At 32.7% G+C, this 13,595-nt stretch overlaps 1 protein-coding gene across 2 annotated transcripts in view; it reads right to left on the bottom strand.

Moving 5' to 3' along the window:
- Positions 1 to 13,262, bottom strand: part of LOC127724279 (zinc finger MYM-type protein 4-like) — a 40,815-nt gene extending 27,553 nt beyond the window's left edge. For both annotated transcript variants that reach the window (XM_052231202.1, XM_052231203.1), the window contains exons 1-5: positions 13,024 to 13,262; positions 5,934 to 6,006; positions 2,926 to 3,597; positions 1,750 to 1,851; positions 374 to 1,386 (exon numbers count right to left, since the gene is read on the bottom strand). In XM_052231202.1, the coding sequence (XP_052087162.1) occupies positions 374 to 1,386; positions 1,750 to 1,851; positions 2,926 to 3,597; positions 5,934 to 6,006; positions 13,024 to 13,068 (1,905 nt within the window). In that variant the 5' untranslated portion in view covers positions 13,069 to 13,262. The remainder of the gene's footprint in view (positions 1 to 373; positions 1,387 to 1,749; positions 1,852 to 2,925; positions 3,598 to 5,933; positions 6,007 to 13,023) is intronic.
- Positions 13,263 to 13,595: the final 333 nt, after the last annotated feature.

Below are 13,595 nucleotides of genomic sequence, written 5' to 3'. Positions count from 1 at the left end.
AAAATATTTTGGGAAGGCTGCTTGTAAGGTTGGTAAGTAGGCAATATCAAACAATTTAATTTATTTTTGGCCTTGGATGGTTTTTTTTAGACGCTTTCTATTTTACCTTACAATGTATAAAATTATAAGTTATAGTGTAACACTTCCTTCAAGGCAAACTATCATAATCAAACACCCTTCTAACTTTAATTTGAAGACCTGACTACCACACAAGTGTTTCTGAAGAACATTCAAAATCTAAGGTCCTTCAGACAATATATAATCAGGCTGTGCCTCTAATATATTGAATTCCAAGAGCACAATGAGATACTATCAAATGTAATAAGAACTAAAGTTTGGTAGTTACCATAACTTATTTGACATCAAAACTTACCTTAACACTGGATATATCAGTACCACCACTAACGGAAGCTATCTGTATCCCACTAGTACCATCAGTTTTCTCTTTCTTTACCTCTTTCTCTGTATCACTATCATCAGCATCCAAATCTATGATGTCAATCTCTTCTTCTTTGGGTTTTTCCACAATTTGTACATCGTCAGTATCTTTCTTAATCTCAGCAACTTTTTTCTCATTTTTATTTTCTGTAGTTGAAGTCTCTTCTGTCTTATCTTTCTTCTCTTCACTATTATTAACAGCTGCCTCTGTTCCAGTTCCTTCTTTTACAACCCCCTTTTCCTCTTCATTAGTAGTGACAGCCTTCTCCAGTATATTTTCTATCTCTCCACTTTCTTTTTCCACTTCAGGAGCAGAAACAGCCATTTCTTCCCCACTCTCTTTTCCTCCACTGTCTTCTTTCAAGTCAACGATACTTTCAACTTGAGTAATTTTAAGTCCCCCATCACTATCGACTCCCGCTTCCTCAACTGTGGAATCATCTGGCTGACTAACATCAGTTTCTTTCTCTTTGTTTACATTTTCAACAATTTCTGTTTTTTCCTTATCCTCCATGTTTTCCATTGAAACATCAGCATCATTTTCATTTTTGTTTTTATCATCTATATTTCCTTTCTCCTCACTTCCGACCATATCTACATCTTTTTCTATTTCTTCATTCTCCATTACTGCTTCAACAGGTTCTTCAGCTTTTTCCATGTCAACATTTTCCACTCCACTTTCACTTTGAACCATTTCACCTGTGTCAAGATTAATCTCTCCTGCATCATTTCCTGTTTCCATGGTTGAAGCATCTTCTGGTTCAGCCTCCATTTCAGTATTTAATAGACAATCTTCCTGATCATTGATAGTTGTGACATCATCATCATTAATGTCAGTATTCAGTACATTATCTTCAATTTCATCTTTACAAACTTCCATGACTTCATCTTTTTCTCCAGACTGACTAATCTCATCTTTTGTTTCCATGTCACTTTGGTTTTCAGTTTCTACGTTATAAAAATAAGTTTCATAAAACCAAGTTTGTTCTTATTAAATACATGCATTACTGCATTATAGCAGATGAAATATGCTGTTCGGCTCAAGTCAAAGGGAGTCAGTTGGATCCCTAAACTATAAAACAGGGTTCATTCATATTAAATTTACAATGTTTTTTTCCGGAATATAATTTATACTTTTAGTTGGGCTTAAAACATCCATGAATAAGTCAATCAATCAAATTTAAGACATTTATATAATGACTACCTTTTCGCATATGTTTGTAACCTTTTTTTTCCAATTTCTCCTTTAATGTTAATGATATGGCAAGTCAAAAACAGTATGTTTTGACTAACTCAAAGGATGATAAATACCTGTATCTAACTGTTTAATTTCTTCAATGACATCTCTGGTGTCTGTTATTAGGTCTTTATCATCCTCCTGCGATTCCAATTTATCCTGGTCTGAAGAGGCAGCTGAAAAAAACAATCTTAATATATATATGTAAGTGGAATAAGTGAAATATATAACAGTCATAGGCCATCTTTGGGTAAAATTTTCGTCTGGTTATTTTCTGTCACAATTTTTAAGGGTCCAGATGACATTTTACTGGCAAGTGATTATCTCCCTTGTCTTCAAATGTGGTGCATGCACAGAGCAGGCATGCCAATGATGCTAAGGCCAATCTTGTAAAAATGCAATTTTTATTCTAAATGGTGACATTTTATTTTGTTGGCCTAATACTCTGGTCACTAAAGATTGCACCTAGAATACATCAAAAGTGTTTTTTCCTCACTCAGATAAAGCCTTCTGCTTCAATTCTATTTTTTGAGTGCTCAAGTCTGTAGACATTGAAGTAGGTGTATTTCTAATGTTTTAGGGCCTTTTGATTTTGTATTAGGGAAAGATAATACCTGCAAAGTATGAAAGGCCTTCCAAAATATTCTGTTTGACTGAATAAAATGAATAACACAATATGCTTTCTGCATGTTCTGTAAGAAGTCTGATAAAATTTTTACCAATTTATTTTGAGAATCAAATTTTGAAGTCCATGATTGATGTATTTTCGAAAGAAAAAAAAAGTATACGACCTTTACCTTCAAGAAAAAAACATCAAATCTAGAACTTGAGACATTTTTTCCAGACTTTTAATCTTGAGTTCAGAATGTCTGCTAAACGTGGAACATAATTTTCATTCTCCTTTAATGTACATTAATTTTATTACGGTTAGTTAAAAAAGTACCTTTATCAATGGATTAATATTATTATTATATAGTCTAGCTAAATATAAAAGGGTTTGTGTTTTAATAAAACATTCTATATGCAATCTTCCTAATTCAACTCTTGCTCCTAAATTGGATGCATTTTTTCTTATTCCTAGAGTAGATTTAGTGATTGATCTTGTAGTTTAATTTTTTCATCTTTTGTAAATGGTCTTGTTTGTTCAACCTAAATTTTTAAATTTTGAATGAAGGTTTTTTATAGAACTTTTGTTTCTTTTCACATCTTTTTCACAAATATTGTAACATGTTTTAATGAGTTATTCTTACGCAAGTCAGACTCATCATTTAGATCCAAAACATCATAATCCTCCTGCTCTGTATTTGGCTCATTTCCATCAGAAATGTCTGGAACTTGTTCATGCTCCCCAGACAGCCCTGTTTGTTCTGGTACCATTAAACTGGTATCTTCTATCAGTTTTTCCTCTACCAGGCCAGATGTCTGCTCATTAGTCTCAACAATTTCACATATTTCCTTTGTTTGCGAAACTTGTTCACTTTCCTCAGGCAAATCAATGACTTGATCATCACAATCTTGCATGTCAGAGGTAACCATTCCATCGGTTTGATCATTCTTTCCATCTTCTCCATTATCGTCCATTAAATCTAACACATCATCATCATCGTCTTGTTGACTTGTATCTCCAAGTTGTATTGGCATGACATCAGAGGAGTCTCCAATTTCTCCTTCCAGACCATCAGTTGTCTCCTCAACCTCCCCATCTCCTGAAGCATCAACCACTCCTGGTTCATCATCTATGGTTTTGGCCAAGCTGTTTAATTTCTCCCCAGATGAACAATCTCCAGTTTCGTCAGTCACTCCATTTCCTGTCTCTCCACTTACACTTGTTCCTGTCTCTATACTTTCGCTTGTTAATTTTTCTGCAGTGATGCTATCACCAACTTCTCCATTAATCCTCTGATTTTCTTCAACATTCAGATCTACCAAAATAAAATAACTAATAATAACCTTTTTGGTCAATTATTTAAAAGAATATTTCAGCATATGATTGTTCTCGAGAATAACCTACTGTATTTGGATTCATAGAATCAGGTCAAGAAGTTTTTTGTACCCATTTAAATCTTTAAAAAGAAAATTTGTTAACACTAATTTGTACTTCGTCATCAACAAATGAAATTATACAGACAGAGCTGAATTCATGTTTTGACTTCTGTTTATGTGATGACAGCAAATTTTTTGACTCGTTCAGAATGGTTTCTGTTTTCAGCTAATTTATTATCAAGAGAGGATTTTTTTAATTTGCCACTGTAGTACTAAATCAATGAAATCACCATTCTTCACCATGTTCACAGTTACTGTTGACATTTTTAGACTTGTTCAGGTCAACTATGACTGAAATTTGACAGCTATCATCTTGTTAGAGTCAGTTGAGGCTAGTAAAAGAAATGAAAGGTAACTCTTGTGTCAAACTTATTTTGTTTAGTGGAAGTCTAAACATGTTTGGACTTATTTGTATCAGAGTGGATTGTATATTCAAATCAAGTTTGGCAATTTAAACCTATATAAGCATGATAAGTCTAATGAATAACTTAGTCATAATATTAGTTTGAACTGGTCCTATTAACAGACCCTTCTAGATGTTTGCAATATTTATCCGTGTTCCCACTGTCTGTATCACTCTGCTCAGCTCTTCATAAAATTGCATATCAAGGCTTTGTGACATCAAATACATTAACCCAGCCTAAATAACCTTGACCCGGACATCACTGACGTCATGTGTAATGAATGAACCGACATTGATAAGTTTGACCCGAACTTATTAAGTCATCTTTCGGTTTGCTGGGGAAACAAAGAAAAACACTTGTTTGCTCGACACAATACATATGTATGAAGCCTTTTTGAACTCATTTGCAGCACTCACTCGAAAAAAAAGTTTCATATTGTGACTCGCAGCTGATATTTTACAATATCAATATGCAGACAACCTGATAATTGGTACACATGGATCAAATTAATTTCATTTTGAAATTAATTGACTTTGACTAACCTGTTTTTGCTGAAGGAACTTCTTAAATAAGGGCATACGATACAGTTTTGATCCCATAATGAAATTTTGATGAATATTTGTATGCAGGCTATTCTTGACCTGATTAAATCAAATATGTAATAAAAAATATACCTTCATGTGCTACTTTTTGAGTAAATTGTGGTCGAAATTTCAGTTATTTGCTCAAAATTCGGATTTGTGGACGTATTTTTCCTTTCGACAGAAATACATAACTTTTTTGTTTAAAAAGATAAGCACAAGCTGTTTTTTTTTTAAATTATTTGTAAATTCTGTTTTATATAAATGTCCTATAAATTTGTGCATTTTATTTTCACAAATAACTCATATTTATCAAATGTTCATGAATGTAGAAAAAAAACGTCATTTTTTGCTGTATATTTATCAAATTAAAAAAAATTGCATTATTGACTTTTTCATTAAAATTGGTACACATAATCGTAATCAAACCAAATGTCATTTTAAAAAAGAGGGGTCCATGAACTCGTTTTCAAGTTAAATCATTTTGAATGATAAAAACAGTCGAAAACTGCATCATTTCCCGATATGTCACAGTTTGACGTCGTGAAAATAACAATTTACATTAGCAACTTCATTACCTCCCCTGTAACTGTATTGTATGCCCTTAAGGATAAGGGGCAAGTCTATAGGCGACTTCAGCTCATTCAGAAATTGTTGAGAGTGAAAGGGAAAATAACGAATTTTATAATCATAATGGCCTATTAAAAATTAGACAATTTTTTGGAAAAATGTTGTGCAGTCTTCACGATAAACCTTTGAATCTACAGGCCCAGAGCTCAATTTTCAGCAAATTTTAGTTAGATTCTGTTGGCCTGTAAAGATGATTTGGACAGGCCCCAAAACAATTTTACAAGCCTGGGCTGCTGGGCCTGTGGCTAAGCATGAAGACTGGTTGTGCACAAGATTCTATTCCAGAAACAATTGAAAACATTTTGATGTGGATTTCTTCAACTTAGGCAAAACAAAAATGTAGTTCTGTTTCCTGTCTCCCAACCTACGGTTACCCTAATATTTTATAGACATTTTTAGTTCAAGTACCATTTAAGTCCAGAATATTTCCAAAAATATTTTTCAAAACATAATTAATTTACCACCTGCCTCACCCATTTTAATCTGCTAGAAGGCAGGAAACAAGTATACCTTGTTTGATCTAAAAAGAAATAATGTTTAAAAAATATAACATATTTGTCATAATATCATAATCTATTGATCATCAAATAACCTGATTACCTTTGGATGTAGAACTATTTTCAGGATCTCCATTAATCACTGTTGTAACAGAATCCTGTTTTGTGTTGGTTCCCTGAAAGGAAATAACATATATATACATTCATGTTATTTCTAAGTTTTACACAGTCATTTTTCATTAACTGAAAATTTACTGAAATTAAGACCACTTGGTCACAGGATAAAGTACAAAATTTGGTTTAGAGATTATTTTGTTTTACTTTGCCATGTTTGCAAGCTTAATTTATTGTAAAAAAACATGATCAAGTTATTGTTAAGAAAACAAGCTACCTCAACTGCTCAAATTGTCTTGTTGTTTAATGCATGGTGTCAAGGAATATATCCTTTGTATAACTAGAATATAGATCTTCATTCAAAATTTTGCAAATAAAAAATGTCTACATATATGTATTATTTATTCTATCAAAAGAAGATATTTCTTAATATTTATTTTTATTTAAACAATTCACAACCAATTAATTCTCACTTTATGTCCTATCAATTTTATGACTATTTGTCTAATTACCATTGTACCATGATTGCTATGAGCAAAATTATGGAAAGAAAGCTGAAGAATTCTAAGTGACATGATCAACAACGAAACATAATTGGATATTTCTGTAGCCAAACCTATTGAAATAAATGAACAGAGTTCCAATGTCCCCCGCTGTGCACATGTTTTATCTGTTCAAAGTCAATAACTAAAAACAAGAATGTGTCCCTAGTACACTGATGCCCCACTCGCATTATCATTTTCTATGTTCAGTGGACCGTGAAATTGGGGTCAAAACTCTAATTTGGCATTAAAATTAGAAAGATCATATCATAGGGATCATGTGCACTAAGTTTCAAGTTGATTGAAAAAAAAAACTTTAACCTGAAGCGGGACAGGCGGACGAAAGGAATGACGAACGAACGGACGGATGCACGGACTGAAAAACATTTTTTTTTGTTTTTTTAAAACTTTTTAAAATTATCTTAGAGAGTTGAAGACTTAAGAGCAATTTCTGATATATTCAATATTTCCAAGGGTCACAACTCATTAAAAATATTTGATAAGCAATTATTTTCGAAATTGTCTGTGACATTGCTGATATTAACCTTTGATATGACATGTATGAATTTGATAATAAAATGCTTCGCTGGGCGCAGCTTGATACGACCGCAGAGGTCGAACCCTGAACAGTTGGGGCAAGTATGGACACAACATTCAAGCATGATACAGCTCTGAATTTGGATTGTGATTAAATATTTGACACAGCATAGGTTTCTGACACAGAAAGAATGTGGTCTAAGAACTTCAATTTTTTTAATTTACCTATTATGGTCCACTGTCCAAAATCAAAATACATGGTTAGATTCAGCATATCAAAGAACCCCATATATTCAATTTTTGTTGAAATCAAACAAAGTTTAATTTTGGACCCCAACTTGGACAAACTTGAAAACTGGTCCCATAATCAAAAATCTAAACACATGTTTAGATTCAGCATATCAAAGTACCCGAAGAATTCAATTTTTGTTAAAATCAAACTAAGTTTAATTTTGGACCCTTTGGACCTTAATGTAGACAAATTTAAAAAACGGGACCCAAAATTAAAAATCTAAAATCACAGTTAGATTTGGCATATCAAAGAACCCCAATAATTCAATTTTTGATGAAATCAAACAAAGTTTAATTGTGGACCCTTTTGGCCTCAATATGAACCAATTTGATAGCGGGCCCACAAATAAAAAATCTAAATACATGGTAAGATTCAGCATATCAAAGAACCCCATATATTCATTTTTTGTTGAAATCAAACAAAGTTTAATTTTGGACCCCAATTTGGACCAACTTGAAAACTGGGCCAAAATTCTAAAATCTAAATACATGTTTAGATTCAGCATATCAAAGAACCCCATATATTCAATTTTTGTTGAAATCAAACAAAGTTTAATTTTGGACCCCAACTTGGACCAACTTGAAAACTGGGCCCTTAATCAAAAATCTAAACACATGTTTAGATTCAGCATATCAAAGAACCCTAAGAATTCAATTTTTGTTAAAATCAAACTAAGTTTAATTTTGGACCCTTTGGACCTTAATGTAGACCAATTTAAAAAACGGGACCCAAAATTAAAAATCTAAATACACGGTTAGATTCGGCATATCAAAGAACCCCAATAATTCAATTTTTGATGAAATCAAACAAAGTTAAATTTTGGACCCTTTGGACCTCAATGTGGACCAATTTAAAAACGGGGCCCAAAATCCAAAAACTTAATACACGGTTAGATTCAGCATATTAAAGAACCCCAAGAATTCAAGAATAAAACCCCATTGAAATTGATCAAGAAATAAGCAATTTATACGAAGTATCTTCTTTTGCACAATACTGTGCAATTGAATATTTCTTGCTATTGCGCAATACTGTACAATTGACAATTTCTTGCTATTGCGCAATATTGTGCCATTGGATATTTCTTGCTATTGCGCAATACTGTTAAATTGAAGATTTCTTGCTATTGCGCAATACTGTGCAATTGAAGATTTCTTGCTATTGTGCAATACTTATTATATAATAATTTACACATCCTGTTTGGTGTGTATCTCCTACCATATCATTATTATTTGCTTTTAAATATAAATCAGAAATAACCAACTTAAAATGGAAAATTTTAAAAGAAAAAAAAAAGGAATAAAAAGAAAAAAAAAAAAAAAAAAAAATCCCCCCCCCCCAATTTTTTGAACCCCCTTATGATTCATCACCCCCAAACTCAATCCCAGCCTTCCCTTTGTGGTATGGTACCTTGCAGTACAATTTCAGAGAGATCCATACACTTGAACACAAGTTATTGTCTGGAAACTAGAAAAATGCTTATTTTTGGCCCCCAATTCCTAAACGTTTCGGGCAATTACCCCCAAACTCAATTCCAGCTTTCCCTTTGTGATATGGAACCTTGTAGTACAATTTCAGAAATATCCAAACACTTACACACAAGTTATTGTCATGAAACTAGAAAAATGCTTGTTTTTTGCCCCTTTTTGGCCCCTAATTCCTAAAATTTTGAGGCAATTACCCCCAAAATCAATTACAGCCTTCCCTTTGTGATATGGAACCTTGTGGTACAATGTCAGAGAGATCCATACACTTACACACAAGTTATTGTCTGAAAGTTACAAAAATGCTTATTTTTGGCCCCTTTTTGGCCCCTAATTCCTTAACTGTTGGTACCATAACCCCCAAAATCAATCCCAACCTTCCTTTCGTGGTATTGAACCTTATGGTAAAATTTCATGGAGATCCATTCACTTAAACTAAAGTTAGAGTGCGAAAACCAATGTGTCTTCGGAAGACGCCGGACGACGACGACGACGACGACGCCAACGTCATACCAATATACGACCAAAAAATTTTTAATTTTTGCGGTCGTATAAAAATCTGGCAAAAATTGTGAAAGCGATTTCCATATAATTAATATTTCTAAGGGGCACAACTCTTTTAAAAATAATTGATTGGCACTGATTTTCATACTTGTCTGAGACATTGCTGTTATAAACCTATGATATAAGTTTCATAAATATCTGGCAAGAATTGTACACATGAGAGCGCTATAACAATGCAATTTTCCATATCATGAATTATTGATGGCACTGATTTTCGAACTAGTCTGTTACATTGAATGATGATATAAACCTACAATATAAGTTTCATAAAAATCTGGCAAGAATTGTACACATGAGAGTGCTAACGATGCAGTTTTCCATATAATTAATGTTTCCAAGGGCACGATTCTTTAAAAAATTAATGATCGCACTGATTTTCGAACACGTCACATTAAAGTAGCCTTTGTACCTTGCTGCATTTGCAAAAAAATGTTGTGCCAAAAATAATTGGTTTAATGTACTTGTAAATTCTAATTTCTACTTCATCATGGTGATTCTATAATTTGAATACAAGTGCATTACTCTCCTTTAATACTTTGTCCGAAATGGAATTAATGACGGTCCAAGTTGTCTTTTTGTAGAGGGTATGAGTTGTCTTGCACCCATCTCTGGTACTCCCTTAGGTTGGTTAGGGTTAAAGAAGCTATGACATTTGTAAATTTTAGCGGTTTTGGGTTTAAATTTGATTTAAAGTCTGGTTATCACCATATAGAAATTCACCCTGATCATCAAAAATATTTAGGATTTTCTTGGCAATATGGTGATACAGTGCGTTATTTTAAAAACCTATGAACTTTTTTACAAAAGGTTCACAAGAAAAGAGTATATTTGCACAGAGACCTTTTAACAGTAATGTATATGTTTTGTTGTTGGATTTCTCGAAGTATTGAGATTTATGCATTGAATGTTGTATACAGACTGTAGTTGATTTAGTTTTCTGCGATGGTTATTTGCCACAGTTATCAGATATGAGACTATATTCGTAAGTATGTTAAATTTAACATTGTGATGTTTTAACTGCAACAATTAGATATGTCATTGTTAACATTGTTGATTAATTGTTTATGAATACAGTGAGGGTTAATGCCACTGTATATATATAAGTATATGACTTTTTTAGATACTGTGAGGTTGAATGCCACAGTAAGTGTGCGAGGAAAATGCCGCATTCATTTGTTTGCGAGGAAAATGCAGCACTCATTTGTTTGCGAGGGAAATGCCGCTTTCATTTGTTTGCGAGGGAAATGCCGCATTTATTTGTTTGCGAGGGAAATGCCGCACTGGGTTGTTTGCGAGGGAAATGCCGCATTCATTTATAGTAGTAATGTTAATTATATTTACTTTGTTTATAGTTATTACTTGGTATTCATTATTATATTTATTTTACAGATCAATGGAAACAATTTGAGTGTTATGCCAATGATTCGAGATTTGCCAGTATCATACGAGATTTACCCTCTTTTGTCGAATCGTCTAGATCAAATTCTACAATTAAGAAATACAAGTGCTATTTTAAAAAGTTTGAAAAATGGTGTGTTTCATGTTCACTTGAGTGTTTACCAGCGACAACTACTACGATTTCTATGTATATAGGTGGACTCATTCAACAGGGATCCAGTGTTGCGATTTTAGATGCAAGTTTTTATTCAATAAAATGGTTTCATGACTTTAATTTCGAACATAATCCTTGTTCAGACAAATTCCTTGGTCTTATTTATGAAGGAGGAAGGAGATTGCTAAGTAAATCTATAAACAAAAAAGAACCTATTACGTCAGATATATTAAGGAAAATTGTTTTGAAGTTCGGAGATCATAATAATCTCAAAAAATTGCGTGTAGTAGTATTATTTCTGTTAGGATTTTCTGGATTTTTGAGGTATAGTGAATTGGCTAACATTAAGATGAATAATATTGAGTTTCAAGTCAGTCATGTTAAAATTCGCATTGATAAAAGCAAAACTGATTTATACAGAAGGGGTAATTCTGTTGTTATAGCTGCTACAGGTACAGATTTATGTCCAGTTTTTTGGTTAAATAAGTATATCAATTTAGCTGAATTGAGCAAAAATTCTGATAGCTATATTTTCAGAGCACTGTCTTTTATGAAATTGAAAGATGTTTATAAATTATGTAATATAAATAGTCCATTGTCCTATACCAGAGCGAGAGAAATTTTGTTAGAGAGTTTATCAGATATTGGTTTAGATAAGTTTAAGTTTGGGCTTCATAGTTTGAGAAGTGGTGGCGCTTCTACGGGGGCTAATAGAGGAGTCTCTGATAGGTTACTTAAAGTCCACGGTAGATGGGCTTCGGATAAAGCCTAAGATGGGTATATTAAAGACAATTTAAAATCTCAAATGGCTGTTTCCTTGAATCTTGGCATATAGTTCTCAAATTATTTATTCCTTTGTTTTATCGAAGTTACTGCGAGCAAACAAACCTAAATTATGACTTGTCTCTTATTTAGCCATGTATTTAGAATAGAAATGTTTTAAATTCGGACGAATTCATGAGGGAGAATTTAAATTTATTTCTATTCCGTTATATTTGGAATTTCCCTATTCTATTTCTATCTTTAGACTTGTGGTACAAGTTTGGCTAGTATGTAAATCAGAAGTGGTCTGATGTTACTGTTGTTTTCTGCACGAATATTTCGAGGGCGGTAGTACGGGTGGGGTTTTATAGGCATATATAAGTCCTGATTACGTTTGGTTATTATCGATGTGCTCCAGTAACTTTGATAGACGAAGTTAACGTTAAGCTCTGCATAATATATTACAGTTATGTTTGTATTGATATGTATTTAGAGGACATTGTGAATGTATATAGATGGAATTGTGGTATATTTTTGTAATTTGTAAAATGTTTACAAGATATTAAATGTTGTTTCGCTGAGAAAATAAGAAAGTTACTGCGAGCAAACAAACCTAAATTATGACTTGTCTCTTATTTAGCCATGTATTTAGAATAGAAATGTTTTAAATTCGGACGAATTCATGAGGGAGAATTTAAATATAATTAATGTTTCCAAGGGCACGATTCTTTAAAAAATTAATGATCGCACTGATTTTCGAACACGTCACATTAAAGTAGCCTTTGTACCTTGCTGCATTTGCAAAAAAATGTTGTGCCAAAAATAATTGGTTTAATGTACTTGTAAATTCTAATTTCTACTTCATCATGGTGATTCTATAATTTGAATACAAGTGCATTACTCTCCTTTAATACTTTGTCCGAAATGGAATTAATGACGGTCCAAGTTGTCTTTTTGTAGAGGGTATGAGTTGTCTTGCACCCATCTCTGGTACTCCCTTAGGTTGGGCAGATCTTTGTGAGTTAATGACCACTCTTTTTTTTTTGTATATCACTAGGAGCTTTTTTTTCATCTTTCATATTTTAAATTGAAACTTAGTTGAAACATCATAAGGACATGTAAATGTTATGTTTTTTTTATGCATCACCTGTTTATCTGTCGATTATTTTCTTAATTTCTAATATATGCCGCGCTGGAGTTGCCGCCCTTTAACGATTTCGAAAATGCACGATATCTGTTATGATTCCGCCTGGACACGCAGAAAATTATAATCATGCATTTCAGTGGACCTTCTTGAAATGATAAGGACTAATTATTAAGCTTAATTTAAGAAAATTATAACACAAAACCTCTATTTTGTTCTGGGACAATAGCTCTCCGCTCTCTTCATCCATCTCCACGCCGCTTCTGGTCGCGGTTTTTTATTCACTTCCGGTTTAAAAATTAAAATTCTTCTTTTCTCTGGTTTTGTAATACTTTTTATTAAACGGTATGCTTTCTACTTTGTCAATATTCACTTAATTCACATCACAAAGTGCGGTAACTCATTTAAATGATGAATGGCTGGTGAATAGCCTCACTTTCGAAATCGAACCAAAACAAAGCGTTTGCTTGCGACCTGCCCTTTAAATCGTAAAAATTGTCAAGAGTTACTTCCCCATAATTTAATCTTTCTATGACTATACTATGTTAGTTCTAGTTTGTTCAAGAATTAAAAACCGTCTCTCTCAACCCTATTGGCAAATATCTATTAAATGGAAAACTTAATAGTTTGACAAAAAATCAGTAACAAGAAATAGGATGATAGATATATTTGAATGTAAAGCTGCTGTATTTCATATTTTATATGGAAAAAAAATTATATGTTTTCAAGTATAGTTTCCTGGATAAAATAGTTTAAAATATATTGATCAGATATACA

Source organism: Mytilus californianus, unplaced genomic scaffold (assembly GCF_021869535.1).
Source record: "Mytilus californianus isolate M0D057914Y unplaced genomic scaffold, xbMytCali1.0.p SCAF_14, whole genome shotgun sequence".
In the NCBI taxonomy this organism is placed as follows: Eukaryota; Metazoa; Mollusca; class Bivalvia; order Mytilida; family Mytilidae; genus Mytilus; species Mytilus californianus.
This window is presented reverse-complemented; position numbering and strand designations above follow the sequence as displayed.